The sequence below is a fragment of the Musca domestica genome, unplaced genomic scaffold (genome assembly GCF_030504385.1).
Source record: "Musca domestica strain aabys unplaced genomic scaffold, Musca_domestica.polishedcontigs.V.1.1 5, whole genome shotgun sequence".
Taxonomy (NCBI): Eukaryota; Metazoa; Arthropoda; class Insecta; order Diptera; family Muscidae; genus Musca; species Musca domestica.
In genome coordinates this window covers 12,450,334-12,477,209 of record NW_026712346.1, presented here as the reverse complement: position 1 = coordinate 12,477,209, position 26,876 = coordinate 12,450,334, and the positions used below count along the sequence as shown (strand labels likewise).

Below are 26,876 nucleotides of genomic sequence, written 5' to 3'. Positions count from 1 at the left end.
ACTGCATGTGTATGACGGGGAAGTTATTTGCGGATCTTGCAGGATCTTCATATATTTTCTCTACATTTTTCAATTTTATTTTTCAAATTTGTGATAGAATTTGAATTTATTGGCGTTGCCACAATTAGCACAACTCCTAATGAAATTAAATAAAAAAATTAACAAAAAACAACTTTTCCTGTTTACATACAGTGCGGACGGCACTTTTCTTTTCCCATACATTCGGCAACATGATTTTTAAAGTATAGCCTCAATATTTCTCAGCGTTGTTCGGACCATATCGGCTGTAACATGTTCTTCATTTACCGTTTTTTTAAACAAAATTATCGTATTGTTGTTTGTAAGTTTATAGTTGTTATTATATTTAAAATCAATTTTATTTAAAAATATATTTGTTGACTAGTATTAGATTGTTGTTGTTTTTTTTTTCTTTTGTTTCTTCATTTTATTAAAAATAATATAATTTGGATTAGTAAGTTCTTTTTTATCTCCATTTCTTCTGATTTTCTCTACAAAATGTTGTGAACAAAACAGTTTTGAGCTCAAAAATGCTTCAATGCTTTTTGTAGGGGGGGTTGCATTTGCGTTTGCCTCAAATAGGATATTCTTGTGGTTTGATATAAATATGTTTGTATGTATTTATGTATGTATAAATATCATATTAAGATGCTACATAAACTATATAATAACATAGTAATAGTAATAGTGAATTACGCACGGATATTCGTGGCATTATAATGTCATTGGGTTAGTAAACTGAGAAGCAAAAATTAAACATTAATAACTTGGATATAATATTAGTTATGAATATGCACTCATACTGCTGCAGGCTTTTCAATGGAGGACAATTGCTCCGACAAAACATAGGTAGGCATCATATCAATGCATTAAATGCAGTATTTCTATTTCTTTACTTCGATATATGTATGTGTGTTGGCATATGTATGTGGGTGTGTGTTGTATATGAAAAGTGTAAATGTTGATGTAGATGTGTAAAGGTGAGTAAAGTCTACAATAACAAATAACGGATATCAGTAATTTGGTTTTATAAACATTGACCCGGATATATGCGACACATCCTATTTGGTCGACGGGTAATAATAGAGCACCGTATTGCCGGGCAATTGCCAGTGTGATGCCTGCAACTCGATCAATTGCAACAGGGTTCGTCGAATAGCTGGAGCCGAATCACTGGCATTCAAAAAAGCGTCACGTATCATCGACAGCAGCAACTCCAATTGTTGCGGCAATTGCATTTCCAAATCTTGTCCAATGCATGTCAGAACGTAGAACAAGCATTCAATCTGAAACGGTAAGATTAAGAATACAACTGTGCCGTTGCAATGTGGTTTTATTACAATTTACCTCCGATAGGGATCTAACTGGAGGCTTAACGCAATCTTCACAACATTTGGACAAGAGTGTCAGGAGAACCAATGGTGGTGGTGCGCCCTCACATTGCGTGCTCAGCTGGAGTTGACGGCGCTTTAATTGACAAAACATTTCGGTTAGAAATGCCATGAAAGCTGTGAAGCGAGCCCGTGATGGCGACTTCATTCCTTGGATAGTGAATAGAAGCTATGAAATAAAAAAAAGAAAAAAACAAGATTTTTAGATTAGCTTAAGGGCATGATTACATTACAAGTTGATGAGGATTTATTTGCCGTATATGCATTACAATTCCAATTCCAATGGGTTGGCTAAATCCGGTTAATTGTAAACGTTCTATAGTTTTGAACATAAAAAGAAGACTAAACTAATAATATTGACGTCTATAATTTGGTATTTCGAAATAGATTAATCACAGCGCTGTATCAATATTTCATTCACTTGTTCCCTTTGTTATTTATTGTTAATGACAATCAATTAATATTTGAATTTGAAAGTAAATGGGTGATGTTCGTAACTCAAAATTCCACTAAATGTGAGCAGGTAGGGGGAAGGTAGCGATACCGAGAAAAAATTCTATGTTCATCATTTCATAACTTTACTGATAATAATAATTTTTATTCCCTCAGGCATATGGCTACAGAGGGTAGGGTAAGTGTACCAGTAGTCGGCACTTTTAGGATTTTCGCGTTTTTGATCGCCCACCATTCTGAGTGGAACTTTTCAATTATTACAAAGTTAATTTATTCAGATTCGAAATTTTGTATAGTTTTGGCAATAATAAATAAAGTTTTAATAACTTTTTATTAAATTTCATAAATTTGTAGTTTTATTAAAACAATGCTTTTTTGCCAGTAGTCGGCACCACTTGCCAATTGTCGGTATAGCATTTTCCAACTATCGGCATACCAATTTTTTTTTGTAAGAATAATTAATAATAATAATAAATTAATTCATTAAAATATAATATTTTTGTTTAGTTAAACTGTTTCGACGTCTTTATTGTACTTTTCTTAAGAATGTGGATTGTTGAGGGCCTTCATAGACAAAAATTAAATTTTTATTAGAATAAATCATCTTTTCTTAGCGAAATTGTACAAAAAGATAGCTGACAATATATTTGAAGTAAACAAAATACATTTAATTATTATGGTTTCATTTATTTGGGCTTAAAAATAAAAAGTGCTGATAACTCTCGAAGGGAATATCCGATTTAGTGCAAACTTGGTACATCGTAATATTTTTGTCAAACTTAAATCGAGTTCGGAGATGGACAATATCGGTCCACTCCTTCTGGTACGTCCCCCACAAAAGGTCGAAATTTTCAAAATATTTATTTTTTGTACAGAATGAGAAACGATAATCCGAATTTGGTCCAACTTTGCAAATCTTAAAATTTGCGTCAGTATTAGGTCAAGGGTGAAAATGGACAATATAGGCCCACTCCATCAAGTACCTCCTCCACAGATGGTCAAAATTTTGAATAATTACAACTATTATAAAATGTGATGTAAGAGTCCGATTGTCTTCAAATTTCACACATCCCAATATTTATGTTAACCCAAGTTCTGATGCTAAGATGGAATATATCGGTCCACTCCTTCTGGTACCTCCCGCAGCAATGGTCGAAATTTAAAATTTTTTTTTTTTTTTGCACAGAAAGAGAAACGATAATCCGATTTTACTCAAACTTTGCAAATCTTAATATTTGCGTCAGTACTAGGTCAAGTGTGAAAATGGACAATATCGGTCCACTCCTTCTGGTACCTCCCACACAAATGATCGAGATTTTCAAAAAAATATGTATTTTCTGCACAGAAAGAGAATCGATAATCCGATTTTGTTCCAACTTGATATTTACGTCAGTTCTAGGTCAGGGGCAAAAATGGATAATATCGGTTCACGCCATCAAGTACCTCCCCCACAAAAGGTCGAAATTTTTAATATCCATCAAGCTCTTCAAACACTAAATTAACATCCGATTCCATTCAGACTTGGCACATCTCAATATTTTCATAAACGCAAGATCTTTTATAAAGATGGTTCGAACCACTCGTTCTGGTACCTCCCACACAAAGGACCTACGCTTTTAATAATCAAAACGAGCAAAGAATCCGAAATAAACATCCGGTTCTCTTCATATTACACACGGCCCATTATTTCTACTAACTCAAGATCTGGTGTGAAGATGGGATATATCGGTCCATTCCTTCTGGTACCTCCCCCACAAAGGGTCAAAATTTTGAGTATCCATGAAACTCATAAAACGCAAAATTAACATCCGATTCTATTCAGACTTGGATGATGTAAGAGACCGATTGTCTTTAAATTTCACACATCCCAATAATTTTATTAACCCAAAGTCCGGTGCCAAGATGGAATACATCGGCCACTCCTTCTGGTACCTGATATACATCGGCCAACTTATAACTGTCATAACTTGCGAAACAAGTCAGCGATTCTTTTCAACTTGCTATATCTAAATATTTCTCTTAACCAGTATTCTGAATTTTGTCGGAATTTATGATTTCGCTTAAAATTGGATACGAATGTTCGATTTCCTACAAATTTTGCACATACCAATATATTTTATCTGTGTTAGATGAAGTATGAAAATGGAATACTTCGGTCCGCTATATCTGTTGCCTGATGCATATTTCCATTTTCCGAAAATGTGCACATATCTCATATAAAGTACAAGAAGTAGTCGACCAGAAGTAGTCCACGTTCATAACTCAAGGCTGGGGGTATAAATCTGTCGGCAAAACCAACTGATACTATTTTACTTGTTTTACTTAATTTCGCTCAATAAATGTATGTATATGTCTCTTAGCAGTAGTTACTAATTAATTGTTTTCCAAAAAAGTTATCGTACAGATCTCATGAACTTCGAAGGTGTTTTGAGGATTCATGAATGATTCATTATGAATTCCCAGCTCAGCATTTTCTGTTATTTACCTTGTCAAATTGTAATGCATAAAAAACAGTTCCCATCTCTGGTTTTGTGTGTACACAATGGATTTATGAATATAGATTTTGACAACGAGTTGTCGTCAAATGCATAAATTTGAAAAAAAAAATGTAAACATATGTGTGCTGTGCCTTCTTATTTCTACCATTATGTAAAAAAAAACAATTAATTTTTCAATAAATTATTTTAATTTTAAAAATATACATTTTTGGAATTGGGATTTTTAAGTTTAAAATGCAGAAGGATGGTTCTTAAAATATTTAATTTCAGTGCCTTCATATCATTTCCCTGAATGTATAGTTGTTAACTGTTGGTCCAAATCTCTCAACATTTCAAGTCGTGGAAAAAGAAACACCCCTTTCAAATTGTAAACAAACTGCATATATACATAAAGTATTCTACATTTTGCAGCTTTAGGGAAATATAGGTCGCTGTTACTTTACCTTGAAAAAAAAAAATCCACATCCACTGTTTTTGTTTTGTAAAATATAGCAGCCTGTTTATACCCTAAACCACAAGGTGGTCAGGGTATTATGTCTTTGTGCCATTGGTTGTAACAGGCAAAAGGAATCGGGATAGACATTTAGTACATGTCGCATTTATGACCCAATCCAAATAAAATTTTGCAAATGTCATGGAGATAATCGGTCAACATTTAGATATAGCTCCCATATATATCTTCCTCTGATTTCCCTTTTATTGTGCACCAAACGTATAATATTAGCCCAAATGGAATGGAATTTGACATTAAATCTATAAACCAGTTGAAATGGAAGATTGAACGGTTTGGATCATATTTTTGAGAGAAAATCCAGACATTTTATTCATTTTTCGGGCTATTCAACTCAATTAAAAAATCAGGAAAAATATGAATTTTGAATTAGTCTGACAGAAAGCAGGCATAGCCTTAGAGCTGTATTCCTAAGGCTATGCCCGCTTTCAGCTGGAGTTTGCTGCCACCCGTAATTTCGGTTCAACATGTTCTGCATCCAAAATTAGGAATTTGTTTCGAAACATAAATATTTTTTATTAGTTCCCCATAACATACAGGGTTGCCCATATTCGACGGACCCATGTTTTGTTATGCGACTTGTGTGCGGTGGAGCGCCGTCTTGTTGAAACCAGAACTGCCTCATACACTTTCGACGAATTATTGGCATCACAAAATTGGTCATCATGTCGCGATAACGCTCCTGATTGATGGTAACAGCATGGCCATTTTCATTTTGGAAGAAAAACGGCCCAATGACCGTTTTCGCACTAACGCCGCACCAAACTGTGACTTTTTCGTTATGAAGAGGCACTTCTTGAATCTCCTGAGGATTTTCAGTGGCGTAAAAACGGCAATTTTGCTTATTTACGGTCCCTTAGAAGGCGCACTTCTCACATTTTTTAATGTTTTAAAAGCACGTTGAGTTTTCACAATTGACTTCTTCTGTTGAACGTAAATTTCAACTATTTCAGAGCGCTCGCGTGGCGTATATTGGTTCATGGTAAAAATCTGCTTGGACTGACGCTTCAAACGCGGTATGTCATTAAGCGATGTGACATCTCTGTCAAAAGTTATGGCGTTGCCAGATGGGTCCGTGGAATATGGGCAACCCTGTGCTGTTAAAAACATATAATTAAATATATTTTTACTGTAAATGTGTTGGAAATTTCTTGAAGGCTAGAATTTCAAAATTCTAGAGAATTTCTATTTGATGCTATAATAATATTAAGAATTTCTGTTGTGTTGAAAAATATAGGGTATATAGGTAATTTAAAGTTTCAAATCATTAAAATTGTTTACCACGGCCACACCACCGTAGATTGAAAATCAGCTTATTAAACTTATAAACTGCGTTTGCTTAAGTCTGGTGTATTCCCCAATTGGCTTAACTACATATAACCACATATTACTCTCTACAAGAGTCATGTATTTGTTATTATGATTTTTGGGAAAGGCAAGAAGTGAGTGTGATTCTCATTTACTTGAGAGTGTTCGCATAGACAAATGAAGACATAGATAACGAAAGGTTAGTTTTGTATTTTTATCCAGGTGGCTCTCATCATGTTTTGCATAGTCAACATGCTGATTTACGCGTTCAACCCACTCGACTTCGAAAACACATTTGATCGTTTTTCAAGAATTTCACTTGATTATTCCGGAATATTTGATGTCATCACGTACTTTTCCCATTTCTTTTATTATGGAACAATTTTCAACTGACAAATGTTCTACAGTTTTTCATATTTTTAACGTTTTAGAACTGAGTGACTTTAATATTCTCACTCAAACCCCTGAAACGATATAGACGACATCTGCTGATTCGATTTTTTTCGAAGATAAACGGTGAGAGCATTTCGTTGTCTATATTTTTTTTATACCCTCCACCATACTATGGAGGGTATATTAATTTTGTCGTTCCGTTTGTAACTCCTCAAAATACTCATGTCAGACCCAACAAAGTACATATATTCTTGATCAGCGTAAAATTCTAAGACGATGTAGCCATGTCCGTCTGTCTGTCTGTGTGTCTGTCTGTTGTAATCACGCTATCTTTCGAACAAATTGAGATAGAAGGCTAAAATTTTGCACACATGTATATTTTTTTTGCCAGTAGGCAGGTTAAGTTCGTAAATGGGCCATGTAGGTCCAAGGTATCATATAGCCCCCATATAACGGTACCTTCCGATATTCGGTATTTTGATGATTTTAGCGACATTATTCACCGGAATTGTTTCAAATTTGGCATTTGAAGTTCGTAATGTATTCTACAGCCTAAGACAGAAAATAATCTGTGTAGGTCTACGTCTTCGTTTAGCCCCTATATAACGGTACCCCCCGATATTCGGTATTTTGATGATTTTAGCGACATTATTTAACGGAATCGTTCCAAATTTGGTATTTGAAGTTCGTAATAGATACTGCAGCATAAAACAGAAAATGGGCCATGTAGGTCCACGTCTTCATATAGCCCCCATATACCATACCCCCCGATGTTGGGTATTTTGATGATTTTAGCGACATTATTTACCGGAATCGTTTCAAAGTTGGCATTTGAAGTTCGTAATAGATGCTGCAGCATAAAACAGAAAATGGGCCATGTAGGTAAACGTCTTCGTATAGCCCCCATATACCGTACCTCCGATATTCGGTATTTTGATGATTTTAGCGACATTATATACCGGGATTGTTTCAAATTTCGCATGTGAAGTTCGTAATGGATACTTCAGCCCATGCCAGAAAATTGTCTGTGTAGGTCCACGTCTTCGTATAGCCCCCATATAACGGTACCCCGTATATTCGGTGTGTTGATGATCTTAGCTACATTATAAACAGATTTTTCTTCAAGTTTCGCATTAAAATATTGTAATAACTTATGACAAAAGTTGCCTATGCAGGTCCACGTCGTCGTATAGGCATTCGGTATTTTTACGATTTTAACAGAATTTTTAACGGATTTTATTTTTTTTTTTTTTTTGAAATTGTCAAATTTGTACTAAATAGTGGAGGGTATTAAAAGTTCGGACCGACCATGGCAATAATTTGTACAAGTTGTTACAAACAATTGCTTTATCGAACACATAAATTTGCACAAAATCATGCCAATCCACATAAATATAGTGGCGACTTTTGAGCGCATGGCATTTAGAAAATGTTTACATTTTGGTAAGTGTGAAAAGGTTTTGAGCTCTACTTAAAAAATAGGTAAAAAACTTTTTAAGTTAAACGGTTTTTTGTTAAACATACATTGCAATGTTAAAGATAAATTTACTAAAAACCAAAAGAAAAAAATAAAATAAAGTAAAATAGATACAGTCGTGGTAATTATGAACATATATATAGGGTTAGACTAAAACAAAACCGTGGGGCACGTCAATTCTCTACAAATTATCGATTTAATGTGCGATAGAAGAATCGTTTAATTCGTTGTTAGGCAGTTGACCCGCAGACTGTGAGGAAATTATTTACTATTTTCTTGCTCTCCGAATTTCCAATAGCTAGGTTTAGTGCACTGTATTCTTCTTGTCAAGCCCTTTTATTTGATACCCATATTAATGGGATTGATAAAAAATTATTATCAGCCATTTAATAACGGCGGTCATCGTAGATTTCAGTTTTGCAAAGTAAATTCTATTCTACTTGTTGAGACCTTTCATTTGATACCTATGTTGATAGGATTGATAAAACATTGACAACTACCGAAGACATGCCTCATACAGTTTCTTCCATCTATACCATGCAAAAATGTGTAGTCATTTGTAATCCCTTAACGAAAATAACATAGAACCTGATCATAGCGTACCTTTTCTCTTTCTTGATACCATTGACGACATGTATTCAGCAACGCTTCCAAGAATGTCTCTTTCTGTTCCTTGGCAATAATATTCAGACAGAGTCGAGCAATGGGCAATGCGAACCGACGCCCCTCCACAGCCCGTTTAATGAAGTGAGAAGTCAACTCCATAAGACTGCGAGAATTCAATTTGTTGGGATCTTCCAGGGCGGTATCGATGAGACCCTGAATTTCGGGGGGAAATGGGCCGATATCGGTGACCTCATTGCCCAAGCCAAGACCGAGGCCAGCAATGCCGCGTGTCAAAGCATCAGCCGACGACAAGGATTTCGAACGCTGTAATGGCGAAATATTCATGGTTACATAGGGATCCATGGGTCCATTTGACATTTGATTGTTGCCCATAATATAGGGCGCCATGGGATTCATCTGCTGCTTATAACTTTGATTGATGTTGTTGTTCATCTGCACCATATTCATTTGGCCCTTGTTGTGGTGCATTTTCTGTGGTTCTGGGGCGAATTTGACGCGATTTGCCGTTGCTTGCTGTAAAATACAAGTTTGAATTAGGGATGCGGTTGTCTGTCATCAATAGAAAAAGACCACATCACTTACATGCAGTATATTGCCACTGGATGGGGAATTAATCAGGGGCACCTGTTGAGGCATATGGCCCATTTGCATTGGATGCGAGTGAGTTACCAAAATGGGGCGATGGCCTGTTGTGGCCATTGGGTGCGCCTTGGGATTAAGTGTGCCCAAGGGCATACTTCCCACAGAGAGTCCTGCCTGACGCCTATTTACCATGGCGTTATTGGCAGCCACATATTGCATTTGTTGTTGTAAGCCGGTTGGTGAGTTGGGAAAGACCATGGATGAACTGGAAGAATGTTGCAGATTATAGTTCAGCTCTGTAAGTAAAAGACAAGAGATTCAACACAACATTATATGGTTCTAATTACCAATTGCTCAATTGATCGATAGTTGTGGGTGTGGGTGTGGGTGTGGCTGTTGCTGCTGGTGTAAAGGTTTGACCGCAGGCACTGACACTACGGACATCTGTGCATACATACACATACGAATGTGTATGCGAAAATGTGAAATATCGAAACCATAAAAGGACGATCGATGGACATAATAGGATAACATATACACACACGCACACATGCAAAGGCGCAAACACACGTGTACACATTACAATGAAAATAGATAATATTTGCACGCATTGTATCGGTTGGCAATATTTAATATCGAGAGAACAAATAAAAGAAAGGGTAAATGGATATGGAACGAGAAGGAAAAAAAGAGAAGAAAATAGATTTAACAATTTTGTAAAAGAAAATAATAATGTTCAATGCTTTTCAGAGGGATGTGCTGCGGCATTTGAAGCGAAATGAATGCAGGCCATGATATCAAAAACAATATATCTTTAATTTTTGTATTATTCTAAATGGACTTGAGTACATTATGAACATAATTTCGAGTTTCATAAATCGCATTTCCTTTCAAACACAACATGAATCTGAAATCCTAGTTTCTTTAGTGAATTTTTGCTGCGAAGGTGTGGCGAATGACTTTTTAAGGATATCACTTTGAACAAATCGAATTTCGAACACACTTCAATACCACAGTTTTTGAGAAGTACAAAAATACCTTATAAGGAGATTTGTCTAAGTTTATAAATTATCTGGACCAGATATTGTCATATTTAAACAGGTCTTTCGGTTTTCACAACTTATAGCAAGTAAAAAAACGTATAGTTCAACCGGACTGAAATGTTAATAACCTCCACAATGAAAGAAAAAAACAAGTAAAAAACATTAAGTTCGGCCGGGCCAAACTTTTAATACCCTCCACCTTAGGGTAAAGGAAACATTAGAAGAAATGTGGCATAAACCATTAAAATGCCGAATATCGGGAGGTGCCGTTATATGGGGGCACTACCAAATCGTGGACCTACACATGCAATGTTTCGCCAAAGGAGGTAGAACCCATTATGACCTAGAAATACCTATTTTCAGACAAATCCGTGAAAAAATGTGGCAAAAATCACCAAATTACCGAATATCGGGAGGTACCATTATATGGGGGCTATATCAAAACATGGACCTATAATTTCAATGACTTGCCACACGAACTGGGACCCATTATAATCTGCAACTACCAATTTTCAGAGAAATTCGTGAAAAAATGTGTCAAAAATCACCAAAATACCGAATATTGGGAGGTACCGTTATATGGGGGCTATACCAAAGCGTGGACCCATACATGCAATGTTTCGCCACCGGAGCTGGAACCCATTATGACCAACAAATACCAATTTGTAGACAAATCCGTGAAAAAATGTGGCAAAAATAATCAAAATACCGAATATCGGGAGGTACCTTTATATGGGGGCTATACCAAAACGTGGACCTTTTCATGCCATGTTTTGCCACACGTACAGGGACCCGTTATGACCAACAAATACAATTTTCAAACAAATCAGTGAAAAAATGTGCATTAATCATCAAAATACCGAATATCGGGTATACCAACCAATACCAACCATCCTAGACACAATACAAATTTCTCTGCTAAATTTTGGCGCTCTACGTCAAATAATGTGGGCTGTATCGTGACAGACAGACAGACGGACTAAGAATTTTATGCTGATTATGAATATATACACTTTATGGGGTCTACGACGAATATTTAAGGATGTTAGAAACCCTCCTTTCCAAGGTGGAGGGTATAAAAAACTTTAAAAATAACAGCATCGAGAATGAATATTCGAACCAGGGGCTGGATTATTGTTCTATAAAAATATGAAATGATAAATATTTTCTTAATAAAATTTTTCATTTGACATTTCTTTCCTTTATAAAAGTTTTCATTTCACACTTTCATAGAATTGGAGAATTGGAGCCCAGTTCCATTTTATACTGTAAATGCTAGTAAAATGGATTGGAGAATGCGAAATTAAAAACTAAAAATATCATAAGGTAGGAGGAGGAGCTATACAAACAAACCTGAACCTACATAGACAAGACTGAGTATGGGAAGGTACTTTCATATAGTGAAACGAAAGACATAGACAATTGTACGCTACTGTGGTCGGGATCTATAGTGAATATCAAATTTGAAACACTTCCGTGGTTACAGACAATGCTCTACATCTTTATGTTTTGAATTTTAAACTACTCCGAAATAACGGATATCGGGAGGTACCGTCATAGGGGGCTATACGAAAACGTTGACCGACATGACCCATTTGCCTACTGACAAAATATACATATGTGCAATATGCTGGCCTTCTATCTAAATTCGTTCGTGGTTACAACCCGGGTGTCTAAAAATTCGCGTGCGAACTATTAAAAATACGATCTTCTCACTTGAGCTCATATTGCAATTGTATTTTAAGGCGATAAATTCTTTACCAGACGAATGAATATTCGCACACCCGTTACAAACGAGCGCGACCGTTCATTGCGTTGGCCATTGAAATCATCGTCAATTAACGAACGTTCGCGATTAATTGCGATCACCCATTTTACCGGTTGTGCGTGAGTTTTGTGTGCGACACATGCAACTACTGAAAAATCTGCCATCTAAAGAAAAAATTCTATCAAGTGTCCGTAGGAAGAGCATTAAGTGCAATAATATATCTTAAAAGTATTTTTATGCCCCCCCCCCTACATAGTATGGAGGGTATATTATGTTCGTCATTCCGTTTGTAACTCATCGAAATACTATTTTAGACAAAACAAAGTATATATATTCTTGAACAGCGTAAAATTCTAAGACGATTCAGCCCCGTTCGTCTGTTGTAATCACGCTACAGTCAAAACGAATAAAGATAGGAAGCTAAATCTAATCTGTTTTTGGACTGCAGGCACGTCAAATTCGAAGATGGACTATATCGGTCCACGATATCGTATATCCCCCATATAACGGCAACTTCCAATATTCGGTATTTTGATGAATTTAGCCACATTTGTCAATGGAATTGTATGAAAATCCACACAAGGAGTTATTTATGAGCACTTTACCGCCTGGCAGAGAATTGACCACGGCATCGTATACCTTCCATATAACGGCAACCCCCACAATATTCGGTATTTTGGTGATTTCAGCCAATTATGTAATTGTTGTAAAATCGATATAAGGGGTTCCTTCTGAGTACTTTACCCCCTAGAAGAGAATCGTCTAAATAGGTCCACGTTTTAGAATAGCGTCCATATAACGGTACCCCCAGATATTCGGTAATTTCATGATTTTTGCGATATTATTCACCAGAATTGTTTCATTTGAGGAGTATTTTTCGACAGAATTTTTTGGACATTTTTCAAGTTTCTTCCAAATGGTGGATGGTATAAAAAGTTCAGTCCGGCCAAACTTAGCTACTTTTTGACTTGTTTATATTTGTTGCTACGGCTTTTTGTCATTTGATTTATTTTTTATTCAGTTTTTACTATGAGTTACACTTTTTTTTATCTACATCCGAAGGCAATTTATGCCCTCCACTATAGTATGGAAACTATTTTAAGTTTGTCATTTTTAAGTCTTTGGTATAGTCCCTACATAAAGGTGCCGTCTGATTTGTGGCTTTTTTGTTTTAGGATATAAATGACGCACAGTGGTTCCAAATTGTTTTTTCTGAAACTATTGAATATTGATTTCTTGAGCTATCTCTCAATTTCATAGTAACCCACAAAGGATTTCTAGTCACTTTTCTGTAAATTGACAATTCGTGTTCGCTGCTAAACGTAAACGTCAGATGACCGTTTTACCCATAGTGTGCAAATCTCCACTTTCCCCTCGTCTCACCGTCTATATTTCAAACCCAAAAAAGGGAAATATTTAGAAACTAACTTAAATCAGTCATACTTCAAACTGTTACTCGGTCGGTTTAAAGTGGGAACGACAGAGACCACGTGTCAATGTTTTTTATCATGAGACTATAACTCTATGGAGACCTCTTGTGTATTTTCTATTCAAGAGCCCAGTAAAATATCATCACATTAATTAACTTTTACACTCTATATAATATAACAAAATAAGGAATACTTTTTTAATACTGTCATTTAACTCGTTATATCCTTATCTGAGATTTTGTTACAGAGTGACAAAGCCAAATATAATCGCGTTTCACCGAGGCATCAGAGTTGTTAGGAAATACGCAAATGTTCGACAGCAAAAATAGTTGTGCCTTAACTTACTCGGAGGTCTGTAAATGTCCATTGTCGGCTTGCTTCTCAATTGTCCACCCTGGTTGGTACTGCCGGTCTGAATATTAAACGCCAAGCTACGTCTTTTATTTGTATTCTGTAAAAAAACACTGAGATTAGGAATGGGTGCCTGGTGTGTGTCGCAAATTCTTACCTGTTGGTTGGAGGTTCGCACAAAACTTCTTTCTCGAGTTATACTGGCCGGTACAATGACCTGTTGCTGGGGTTGGAATTCTGGAGATTTGCGAATTTTTCGCCCCTCATTATGAGCGCTGTTCATTTGCTGGCTTTGTTCGACCTTTTCAGCCATTTTGTCTGTGCAGATCTTTGGTGAGTGCCTTGAATTGATTGGATCTTACAAATGTGCTAACGTATGCGTGTGTTGGTTGGAGTGGGGTGGGTTGGTTATGGTGTGGTGTGGTATTTATGAAAAAGTATGTGGCTAAAAATTGTCCTCTTTCGAGCGATTGCTTTTGTTAATGGATGTAAAATTGTAATTTCAAATATCACATTCAATGTTTCATAATAGAACTAAACAAATAATGTTCCGTTTCCGATTCGTATATACACAGTATATGTTATTTGGTTTTCTTTTCTTTTTTGTTTTGAGATATATTTAAATTATTTGTTCCGTTTTTTCGTAGATATATTTCGAAGAGTATTGTAAGTTATCCTGAAAGGGAAGAAAAATATATTTAAAAAATAGAAAATATTCGTATTATTATTAGTCGTTAATATAAATATATAAGGTTCTCCTATTTTATGAAGACATGTCGTAGATTCAGACAAACTTTGAAATTTCCATCGGAGACTGGAAAAATACTTCTATGTTGAACAAAATTAGCACAGTGCAAAGTGCTTACGAAATGTTTTTTTATATTTGAACGATCAAAGAGATTAAGATTTTTTTCAATTTTATAAAAATCGTATCGTGATAGTGTTGAGCTCGAATCACAAAGTCCAACTTTCACATTACTTCACACATTTTGCGATATAATGTGATTTTTCGTGGTTTTTTAATGAAGTTTTTATTTAAAGGTGATTATTTGGCTATAATAAAATAATTTATATAAACAAAGTATTGTAATACGTCATATTGTTGTACATTTATGTAAAAAATCTTTTCCACAAAATGCTCTTGAAATAATTTTGAGTTTTCTCGTTCTGAATGGAACGATTTTCGAGTAAAGAAATGCAAAAATGGCAAAATAAGTTTATGAATACAGGGAATGATCTAGAAGAAAGTAATCATTCTCTTTTATTCGCCCTTTCCCAGCGTTCGAAAAAAAAAATATTGTACTGTGCCGTAGTGTTCTGTACCTGAAATTAAGCCCAGGCGATATAAAAATTGTGAGTCGCAAATCATACATTCAGTGTGACATCCTGTGTGGCAGTCGCAGAGAGGCTAGTAAAAGAAACAAGTAAAAAAACTTTTATTACCCCCCACCTTTGGGTAAAAAAAAAAACATTTTTACATAAATTATCTAAATTCCATAAAACACCATAAAATGGGTGAGGCCATTTGTGAGGGCCATAGCAAAACAGGAACCTCCATAAACAATTTTATTTTCATCTACCAAATCTTCTTCAAAATAACAAATTTGAAACAATTTCGTGGGTAAATGTGACTAGGATTATCAAAATACAAAATATTGGTGGGTATCGTTACATGTGCGTGATAGGAAAAGGTGGACCTAAATTTTCAATGTTCTGTCGCCGGAGCTAGAACCCATTATGAACTTCAAATACCAATGTTTATACAAATCCGCGGAAAAATTTGGCAAAAATCATAGAAATAGCGAATATCGGGAGGTACCGTTTTATGGGGGCTACACAAAATCGTGGACATACACATATAATGTTTCGGATTATTGCTTCCTTTTCTGTGCAGAAAATATATATATTTTTTTTTTTTAAATTTTGACCAGAAGGAGTGGACCGATATATTCCATCTTAACACCAGACCTTGGATTAATATAAACATTGGTATATGTGAAATTTGAAGACAATCGGAATCTTACGTCACATTTTATAAGACTTGTAATTATTAAAAGTTTTTACTCTTTGTGGGGGAGGTACTTGATGGAGTGGACCGATATTGTCCATTTTCGAACGTGACCTAGCACTGACGCAAATATTAGGATTTGCAAAGTTGTAGAAAAATTAGATTATCCTTTATTTTTCTGTGCAGACAATATATTTTTCGAAAATTTCGACCTTTTGTGGGAAAGGTACCAGAAGGAGTGGACCGATATTGTCCATCTCCGAACTCCGATATACCAAGTTTGAACCAAATCAGATACTCCCTTCGAGAGTTATTGTGCGAACCTGCCAGCCAGACAGACGGACGGACATCGCTGAATCGACTCCAAATGTTCTGAAACGGATTTGGTCCAAAGAGACATAGGGGCTAAACCCGTTATTTCGACTAGGCACATTTTGACCGTATCAAATTGTATATACCCTTTCTAGCCATATGGCTGAGGGTATAATTATTTGATTTATGATTATTTGTAATCACATTATTAACAAAACCCTTTTTATACCCTCCACCTTGGAAAGGAGGGTATATTAACTATGTAATTCCGTTTGTAACATCCCTGAATATTCGTCGTAGACCCCATAATGTATATATATTCATAATCAGCATAAAATTCTAAGTCGATTTAACGATGTCCGTCTGTCTTTTGAAATCACGATACAGTCCACATTATTTGACGCAGAGCTTCAAATGTCGGCAACACATTTCGTATAGCCCACATATAACGGTATCTCCCTATATTCGTTATTTGAATGATTTTTCCCATATTTTTCCACGGAATTGTCTAAAAATTAGTATTTGTAGTTCGAAATGGGTTCTAGCTCCGGTGGCGGTGGCGGAACATGGTATATATGGGTCCACGTTTTGGTATAGCCTCCATACAACGATTTTTGCCACATTTTTCCACGAGTTTGTCTAAAAAGTGGTATTTGTAGTACATAATGGGTTCTCGCTCCGGTGGCAAAACATTGAATATCTAGGTCCATGGTTTCCTAAAGCGCACATATAACGGTACCCACCGATATTCGGTCTTTGGATAACCATAGTCACATTTACCCACTTTTTTAAATTTGGCATTTAAGACTCGCAATAGATAACAATCGTTGTAATATAAAATTGTATATATAAGTACCCGTTCTGGTATGGCCCCCATATAACAGCCCCACTCACTTGATGGTTTTTTGATAAGTTTAAATGCATTATTCAAACGGTCTTACTGGTATATGTAGCTTAAGTGGAACATGCTTGAATTCAGGTACTTTTATATCAAAATGTTTTCTTTACCCAATGGTGGAGGGTATTAAAAGTTCGGCCCGCCCTAACTTAATGTTTTAAACCTAGCATTAACGTTTGACGTTATAATATGTGTTTTAGCTTTATTTTAATGCTGACTTAGCCACAACGTTTTTTAGATCTCGTCACACTGAAAATGTCCTCTTGTTAAACAAAGGCTGATAAAGGCAAAGAGAGAGAAAAAATAGCTTTGTTATTACGGCTCAGTGCATCAATAGACCCCGATGTTTATAACCCACTAGTCTAGAGAACAATTAGATTCATTGCAATTTGATGGTAATAACGTATTTCCATAGTACACTGCAAATTTGACGGATTTAGAACAGGGCAAGGGATATAAGCGGGTTTATCAACACAATTGTAAAAAATAAATTATTTTCTGTGAAAATGGTTTTGGAAAAATCTTTTTATTTTATTTAAGCATAGACTTTATATTGCGATTGGATGTTTATTAAAAAACAAAAAAATATTTGAAGTATTTCCGAGAGAAATATTTTGATAGTTTCATTTCTAAAATATCTGTTTTCAAGCAACTTTTAGTGGTTATAACATGAGAATTGGCAAAGATAAATGCGTATTTCATCGATTGCTCGAATAAAGTATCTGTTCCCAAACCTCCAAGAATCTACTATTTTTGTAAAGTGAAAATCGGTAATCGTAGAAAACATTTTTACATTCTTGCAGTTCTGAAAAAGACCAACATTGTACCAAAAGCATTTTGACAGAAAATTCAAAACAATTGTGTTGGTGAACGAATTGACATCGCATGGGACTCTCTTTGCCTTGCCTTGATTTAAAATGAAAAGAAATAAAATTTTCAATTTTAAAAAGGATGAGAACCGGATCATTTTGTCACCCGCGGGATTCTTTGCCCTCTTAATGCATCCTAAAATATATTTTACCTATGGTTAATAAAGCAAATAGGGCTTTGAGATTCATAAAACGTTGGGCTAAAGAATTGTCTGATTCGTATGTTACCAAGCAATTATTTGCATAGCAGAATTAAGAAGGACAAGTCATGCAATCATATGTTTACAATTTTTTCAAAATTTTTAATTTGGCAACATCTCATTGCCAAAATGAATTCATTGTACCCATGGTACAATAAGGAGGTAGAACAGTTTCGTACAACTATAGAAATACACCCCTGAGGCTATGCCCGCTTCCTGTCAAATTTACATTCAACAAGTTGTTTCCATTTATTATCTATTTTTCCTCAAATGAATGAAATGCCTGGATTTTCTTTCAAAAATATGGTCTAAACTGTTCGATCTTTCAATTCCATGGCAACACTTGCGAATAGCTTTAATGTGCATCCCGCAATTTACGTTTCTTCCAATCATTAATTTTGAAAATATTTTGTTTTTGTTTTTCAAAACAATAAATGCATAAACAATATTGGCAGAAGTCGGGCACACTTAGAAAAAATTTTAATCAGATGTTAGCTCTACCTTACCCTTTTATTCTACCATGATTGTACCTAAAAAATCAGAGGTGAGAATCTGTTTTCTATGCAGTGAAATTTGGTAAATTACAGAAAATGCCGAGATGGGTATGCTCATTTGAAATGAATTTACCTTTTTATACCCTCCACCATAGTATGGAGGGTATATTAAGTTTGTCATTCCGTTTGTAACACCTCGAAATACACATTATAGACCTATTGATTAGCATAACATTCTATGTCGATTTGTCAATGTCCGTCCGTCTGTGGAAATCACTCTAGCTTCCGAACGAAATAAAGTAGTTGATAAAAATTCACTCAAATGTGTATTATGTCTACAGGACTTTTGGTATTGAAAATGGGCTATGTAGGTCCACGTCTTCGTGTAGCCCCCGTATAACGGTACCCCGATATTCGTTATTTGGATGATTTAAGCGACATTATTTACTGGAATTGTTTCAAATTTAGTATTTGAAGTTCATAATGGATACTACAGCCTCAGACATGAAATGGGCCATACAGATCTACGTCTTTGAAGTATTTGAAGTTCATAATGGATACTACAGCATATGACAGGAGATTGTGTGTACAGGTCCACGTCTTCGTATAGCCCCCATATAATAGCACAGCCATAAAATAGCACAGCCGATATTCATTATTTGGATGATTTTAGCGAAATTATTTACCTGAATTATTTAAAATTTTGTATTTGAAGTTCGTAATGGATACTACAGCCTATGCCAGAAAATTGTCTATGCAGGTCCACGTATTGTACCTCCCTGTACTCTATATTTTTTATTTTAGCTACATTATAAACAGATTTTTTAAGAAGTTAAGCATCTGAATATTATAATACCTTATGACAAAAGTTGCCTATGCACGTCCACGTCGTCGTATAGACCCTAATATACGGCTACATTCGGTATTTTTAAGATTTTAACAGAATTTTTAATGGATTTTATTTATTTATTTATTTATTTTTTTTTTTTTTTTTTTTGAAAATTGCCAAATTTGTACCAAATGGTAGAGGGTATTCAAAGTTCGGTCCGACCGAACTTACAACTTTTTTACATGTTAATTTTACCATGGTTGGACCTTACCTAGAATGTGGTTCAGTGGTATGAGAACCTAGCTATGATATCTGCTAAAGTGGTTCGTAATGACAAATTACAATTGCTGAAACCTTTAAACCCCGAAAATGATGGCTTTAAAGCAATACAATCTACTAAGGGCCGCAAATATCAATATAAAACCTGAATCGGTTACAAATTTAGGCTGAACTTTAAAAATGCATAAGATTATACCTGCCTTTTCAAAATTTACAGAATTTAAGCCGGGACAAAAGAATTTGAATCACCCTGTCCAGGACGGACAGGGCACAGAGACCCAAAGTCCAATTTGAACATTTTTTATGAAAACTTGCATGTTATGTTCGAATTAACTAACACCTATATCTGGCTACATCGGAGCTCCATACATCGTCGTAGTGTTGATTAAAAGATTCAGAGCCTTTTCCAATGTCTGTGCCGAATATATTATATATTATCCTTGCATTTTCAGTTTTGATGAATTTCCTCACGAAACGACTTGAACAAGAGGAGCATTAAAACATAAATTCATACGACTTTCTTCCGACCTTTGTCGGTCTGGTTGGTGCGCAAGATAACTGTGTAAGATTTTAATCAAACATAGATAAATGTCGAAGAGGAGAAATAGCGGATCACTCTTTGGCATTTTCCTTGTACTGTCAAACCAAATAAGCCCACTATCGTAAAAAGAGAACTTTTGGGAAAATCGTAGATTTTGAGTCTCAAATTCAAATTTTGTCAAACAAAGAGAAATAATATACAAAGTGAGATGAAAAAATTGCAACCAACTTCAGACCGCTGTCATTTCTAAGTCACTCGTCCGACAGCTATTAAAATTATTCCAGTGATAGCTCATTGTAATGTTTACAAGCGTACACTATCGATCGTGATAGTGTGATTTCTTTATATTTGGCTGGAAAACGACAATTGGCTATCGTTAGAGCACTCTAGCATTTAAATGTGAATAAATCGTTTGTGTCTCGCACCATCGCTTGATACCGTGATACTGGTAACGTAAATGGCTCGTGAGCTGAACATATCGCAATATTCCATTCGGCAAATATTGAAAAATGAGCTCGGGGTAAAGCCATTGAAATTCCAAAAAGTGCAAGAACTTACACCGCAACAGAAAGAAAATAGACTCAAAAGAGCTAAACAGTTGCTCCGCTTGGCCAAAATAGGTGAACTGCCGAATTTGGTTTCCTTCGATAAGAAAACATTCATTATCCGGCAGTTTGTAAACAAACAAAATGATCGTGTTTACTTGCCAAAGAGGTCAGCTGAAAATGTGCACCTTCGGTTGGTCACCAGTACTCAAGCGCCGCCCATGGTGATGGTGTGGGCCGCCATAAGAGCAGATGGTCGCTCTCGTATTAATCGACCGTGGCATCAGAATAAATGTCGAATATTATCGCTAAAATATTCTGGAGGATGTATTATAGCCTTGGGCACGCAAACATTTTGGCCGAACAGCTTGAACATTCCAACAGGACTCAGCACGCGCCACCCAAGAATGGTTACAAAATGAGGTTCCTCGCTTACTTTCCAACGCATAATGGCCACTTAAATCTCTGGATACCAATCCATTGAAATAATGTGTCTGGAGTATTTTGGAAAGCAAGGTTGGCATTGAAAAATACTAAAATGGCGATCACCTCAAGCAAGCGCTTCGGCGGGAATGGGCCAAAATACCGCAGAGCAACATTCGGGTAGCGTGTGATGGTTTCATTGTGACTTTTTAGAAGAAATGTGGCAAAGAGCATTACAATGCCGAATATCGGGAGGTACCGTTATACGGGGGCTATACCAAACCGTGGACCTACACATGCAATGTTACGTCAAAGGAGTTAGAACCCATTATGACCTACAAATACCAATTTTCAGACAAATCCGTGTGTAAAAATCATTAAATTGGCAAATATCAGGAGGTACCGTTATATGGAGGCTGTACCAAAACCCTATAAGTCTGTCGATGTTGTGGGGGAGTTACCAGAAGGATTGGGTCGATACTGTCCATATTCGCACTAGACCTAGCACTGACGAAAATATTAGGATTTGCAAAGTTGGAGAAAAATCGGATTATCCTTTCTCTTTCTGTTCAAAAGAAAAATATTTTTTTTTTGAAAAATTCGACCTTTTGTGGGGGAGGTACCAGAAGGAGTGGACCGATATTGCCCATCTCCGAACTCGATCTAAGTTTGACAAAAATATTATTTATTTGGACCAAATCGGATACTCCCTTCGAGAGTTATCGTGCGCACCAGCCAGCCAGACAGACGGACGGGCAAAACGGATTTGGTCCAAAGAGAAAAAACCGTTATTTCGACTAGGCACATTTTGGCCGTATCAAATTGTAAATACCCTCTGTAGCCATATGGCTGATGGTATAAAAAATGTAAACTTCAATAAAACATGTCAAATTGAAGAAATATGAAAAATTAAAAAGAATACACATTACAATAATATTTTAACTCACATTTTTATTGGCGTATTTTTAAGCGATTTTTTGGATTTTTTACTTTTCTGCCAAGAGACCATTCCGAAATGGTATTGTCACAATCAGGCCAGCCGTTCTGGGTTATAAGCGTAGTTTAACTAACATAACCTTATTTTATATATACAGATGGTAAAAATAATACTTTATCTGTATATATAAAATAAGTCAAATTGAAAAAAGTCGTACATTACATAAAACTAGCTGGCCCAGTCCGCGTTGCCGCCCCGTTGTTTTAGTCTTTAAAGCATTGTTTTGAAAGCATAATAATTCACAAATCTGGCTCACATAAGTGGCACAATTTTTTGTATAACTGATGACTCGATTAAATAGAAATAAATACGTCTTTAAAAAAACCTGATCCTATTTTTCAGTAAGAGGTTTTAGTTTGAGCCTAAACACACATTTTAAGTCAAACCGATTAGAAAATTTAATCAAAACCTCGAAATAGGTAAAATCAGGAGGTACTTTTATATGAGTGCTACTCTTAAACATTCACATTGAAAAATTTCCACAAAGAAGTCTTCTACCAGAAGCTAGATGCCACATAAGGACAAAATCAATTTGTAATCACTCCAATGGTCGCAAAACAATTTGAATGGAAAGGGTCTAAATTAAAGTCTATATTTTTTAAAGATGTTCCCATAATATAAAGGGACCAAAACAGATTAACGAACTACGCGATAAGCTTATGCCGATAACATTTGTGCATATTGACAGATACCGTAGATAAACATAAATATATACTCTCGTATATATACATTTGTAATACATACAATAATATTTTCAGGCCAACGCAGGTTTTCGTATAATATTGTTTCAGTTTAAGGATTATGAAAGGATTAATCGAACGAGCGCGATCGATATTTATTTTCATTTTTAAAATAGTCCAATCATGATTACACATGATTAGCTCCGCCCGTAAATATTTTCTGTGGAGAATATTTCCAAACAACCGAAGTTTTAGTCTCTATTCTATTTTTGCACTAATAAATTAGGTTAGATTTTATCATATTAACAACACTAGGATTTTCTATTTTCAAATATGATTATACATTGCCCAAATCGTTTCGTTGTTGTACCCTTTAGAGTGTGCGACCACGTTGGTCCACATCTTCTGCCTCCATTTAACTAAAACTTTGCAATCTTCAGCAACGTATACTTAATGTTACGTTTTAACATAACTTATACGCCCAAGCTCCCTGGCAAAACGAATTGCCATGAAACCACTCTGAGAATAATAATTGAATCATGTTTTTATTTTAAGTTTGAATAAACACACTCACACACACACGCACACCAAAGTGTGTATGTGTGGTGATCGACTACTTATTTAACTTAAATCGATTCTATTTGAGTGACAACAGTAGTGGAATAGCTAAAATATGTGATTACCTTTTTTGTGAGGATATGTGATGTACATATGTAGGTAGGTATGTTCAGCGTTTCTTCCGGCTTAATGTGATTGGCCTTTGCGATGCCTTGATGTCGTTGCCGTTGACGTCGTTGCTCTTATGGGTTCTATACAGCTCTTGATTGATGAGTTCTTTCTTTCTGTGATCCTAAGCCGTCGATGGTTGCCTTCGGATCGTCGTCTGTGTGGTTAATTTTAAGTTCTATTCGCTCAAAAAGGGCATTTGCTCAGAGAACGTTTGAATTTCAATTAATAGTAAGTAGTTTACTTTATTTTTAAGTTCGTACGCTTTGTATGTGTGTATGTATATGCGTGTGTTGAATCGTTGTTTTTTTTTTTAATTAATTATGTTTCGTTTGTATTGCGTTCGAATGGTGGAAAAACTCTTCTTTCACTTCTCGCCGGTCGACGCTTGGTTTGATGTGAATTCGTTTAGACAATGCCAGTACGTGAATGTGAGTTTTTGTTTGTAAGTCGCCGATATCGTGCACTGCGATGTGATGCAACTTATCTCTTGGGTTTGAGAGAGTTCCCGCGCTAAATTAATGCAAACAATTTGTAATCTTCGCTTTGTGGGAGTTGCGGCTGCTGCGACCGTTTTGTTGTCCCAGGCGGTGGGTGGACAGACACAATAACGTTATATGAGTCGGCTAAATTTGCAGTTGGCGTCGTAGATACTTCGGCGTCGTAGATGTTTAATTTTTGTTTTTTTTTTTTTTTTTGTTTCCGCGCTTTTCTAGAGTTTTTCTTGATTTTGTTTATGATTTTTTGCTTAGTTAGTACTTCGTTCGTATTGATCGCTCAGTGAATATGGCCGAAATTGTTTCTGCTTTTGTTTGTTGTTGTTGATGTTTTTTGTTGATTCGTTCGATTAAAAGGTATTTTTTCTCACTTTAATACATGTACGAATGTAGACATGTAGTTGGCGAATTTTCCACAGCTCTCTTGCTATTGCACTGGTCTCTCCGCTCGTTTCGTTTGAGTGTTAAGTACAAAAATGTAAAGAGCCTAGCTATTGGCGACTCTCTTTTTTTTTTTTTTGTTCTGCCCGCTGTATGTAGGCGGACCTGTAGTGGATGTGTATTTAGTTGTCTAGCAATGGTGCTGCTGTCTCTATGGGGCAAATTAATATCTGCTGTTCGATCGGTGAATTGTGGATAGTTGCTCTCTTTGTTTTCTATATCTATTTTTTTTTGCTCTTTCAGCTTTAGCTTTTTTCTATATGTATGAATTATTTACGTATATGTCAGTTTGGATCTTCGACAGATCTGCCTGCTAAAGAATAACAAAAATAGATCTTAATGTTTGTTGTAGTGGTGAGTGATAGTGTCGTTGTCGCTGCCGCTGCGGCCGTCTATTGGCGATAATTATGTTGAAGATTTGTGGCAATCTTATTGTTTTTGGCTATAGATCGTTTGTGTTTCTTCCGCTTTTCCTTCCGTTGCTTTCGGCTTTTCTTTTCTATTCGAATGATGACACCACGATGACGTATTTAGCAAATTATTTCACACTTTTATTACAGCCATACATACAAACATACATAAGTACATACAGGAATGTACATGTGAATATCTATGTACGCAATATGTATGTTATATTTTCCTATTGCTTTCTTGTATTGTTGTTGTTGTTATTGTTGTTGTCGTCGTCGTTGTATTTATTGTTGACTAAATATGAAAAGAACTTTTGCGATTTATAGAATTGTGATACAGAAGAAAACAAACTGCTGCCTATATATCTATTCTATCTATGTATATGCACAAACATGTACGTATGTATGTACGTACGTAGGTTTCTAATACATTTATATGGACTTGTGGATCTTTAGATCTCCATATGTTTGTTTGTTTGTAACAAACATATCTACAAACATGCAAAGATACACGGTCATATATTTGAATTCAAATTCAAGTTGTCCGTTAAGATTGAATGATGATGACTAATCTTGCATTTCTTGTTAAATTCCAAATAAATTATAATTTGCAAAATATTATATTTTCTCGGTGGATACTCAATCATAATCATCACAAGATTTTGTATTTATATAGATTGGTATTGTAACATTTGTATTTTCTTGTGATATTGTGTACACATAGACCGCAAATATATACCAATGTTTGTATGTATGTATGCATGTATATGGAGGGCTTGGTAAGTTCTTTGCGTTTATTTTTAGTTCATATTTTTCTTTTCCGATGAGTTATCACTAATGGATATTCACGTTTTCAAACCGCTTGCCTACCGTTTATTTATTTTTAGCCATATGAACGCTTTTGTGTTAACAATCGAGAAAATAATAAAAATACAAACAAGCAAATAACAATTTGACGTAATTCGTTTCGTAAAATTTTTATGTTCGTTTATTTTTCTTTTTTTTTTCAATATTTATTCAAAAAGAATTTTTTTGTTTTGCTGCTTCTTTTTTTGTTCTTTTGAAGGCGATTCGGAACAGTTTGACTAATTGGATGAATTTTCCGTTTTGAGAACAAGATAGTTCGTACTTAAAAATATTTAAATTTAATCATTGGGCGATCAGAGATAGACTGAATTCGAAAATTTGTCAATTGTTTCGCACTGCTTCAACAGCCAAATTGTCTTTCAACGATTCCCTCACTTGGTTTGCATTTCTCTTTGTTTTCCCCAAACACTCGCAACTTGCGCGGTCGCGGTCTCGTTCGATCGGTCGCTAAGAGTACAAATGTATATAAGTAGGTATGTAGTTTGTATTGCAATTTATGTTTGTGTATTCATTCGTACGCTAATTTGTATAGGAATCTCTTAGCTCGCTTATTAAAAGCTTCCGACAAGTTCTTAATACACGTAGTTAGGTACAATTATATGTTGATGGTACTCTGGTATTTGAATACTTCTCCAGCAAGCGATTCAGCTATCGTTTCAATTAGTGGATATTGTTGTTACTGTTGCTGTTGCCGTTGTAGCTTTCTTTACTATTTTATAATAATAATAATAATTCATATGAATGAAGTAATCGTTCATGAGTCATTCGTGTGTTTTTATCCAGCTTTGTTGTTGTCGCCGTCGTTGTCGTCGCTCTCTGCAATCATCGGCATTCTTATGAAGAAATACACTCATCGCACAGCAACGTAAAGTTCTCAGCCATTACCAACCGCATCTATTGTGTGTATGTGTGTGTATGTATGATCAGTTCTCAGCGTTCTCTTTTCAAGAAAAAGCCAATTTATTGCCAACATTTGTTCTCTCCAATTCTCTTTATTTCCATTAATGCGG

The 26,876-nt window shown here is 35.5% G+C and overlaps 1 protein-coding gene across 10 annotated transcripts; it reads right to left on the bottom strand.

Annotated features, from left to right (window-relative positions):
* Positions 1–331: 331 nt before the first annotated feature.
* On the bottom strand, positions 332–26,245 carry LOC101899653 (uncharacterized). Of its 10 annotated transcripts, none has more exons than XM_020038466.2 (9): positions 26,129–26,245; positions 23,609–24,902; positions 14,008–14,526; positions 13,845–13,950; positions 9,606–9,702; positions 9,259–9,523; positions 8,653–9,189; positions 1,366–1,578; positions 332–1,304 (listed from the first exon to the last, which is right to left on the bottom strand). In XM_020038466.2, the coding sequence occupies exons 3-9, from the start codon at positions 14,161–14,163 to the stop codon at positions 1,080–1,082; spliced, it is 1,599 nt and encodes a 532-aa protein (XP_019894025.1). In that variant the 5' UTR covers positions 14,164–14,526; positions 23,609–24,902; positions 26,129–26,245; the 3' UTR covers positions 332–1,079. The 10 variants fall into 10 exon arrangements, with proteins under 10 accessions (XP_019894025.1, XP_019894017.1, XP_058984188.1 ...); XM_020038458.2 differs by having other exon boundaries at positions 23,609–25,294; positions 25,870–26,216; XM_059128205.1 differs by having other exon boundaries at positions 23,609–25,310; positions 25,870–26,214.
* Between the last annotated feature and the right edge of the window lie 631 nt (positions 26,246–26,876).

What these genes read in the sequence shown, in the direction of transcription:
- LOC101899653 (XM_020038466.2), bottom strand. Translation starts at nt 14,163, where the DNA reads ATGGCTGAAAAGGTCGAACAAAGCCAGCAAATGAACAGCGCTCATAAT. An exon ending in GGACATTTACAGACCTCCGA is followed by an intron (nt 9,703 to 13,844) that starts GTAAGTTAAGGC and finishes ATGTATGCACAG; the next exon opens with ATGTCCGTAGTGTCAGTGCC. An exon ending in GGTATCAAGAAAGAGAAAAG is followed by an intron (nt 1,579 to 8,652) that starts GTACGCTATGAT and finishes TTTATTTCATAG; the next exon opens with CTTCTATTCACTATCCAAGG.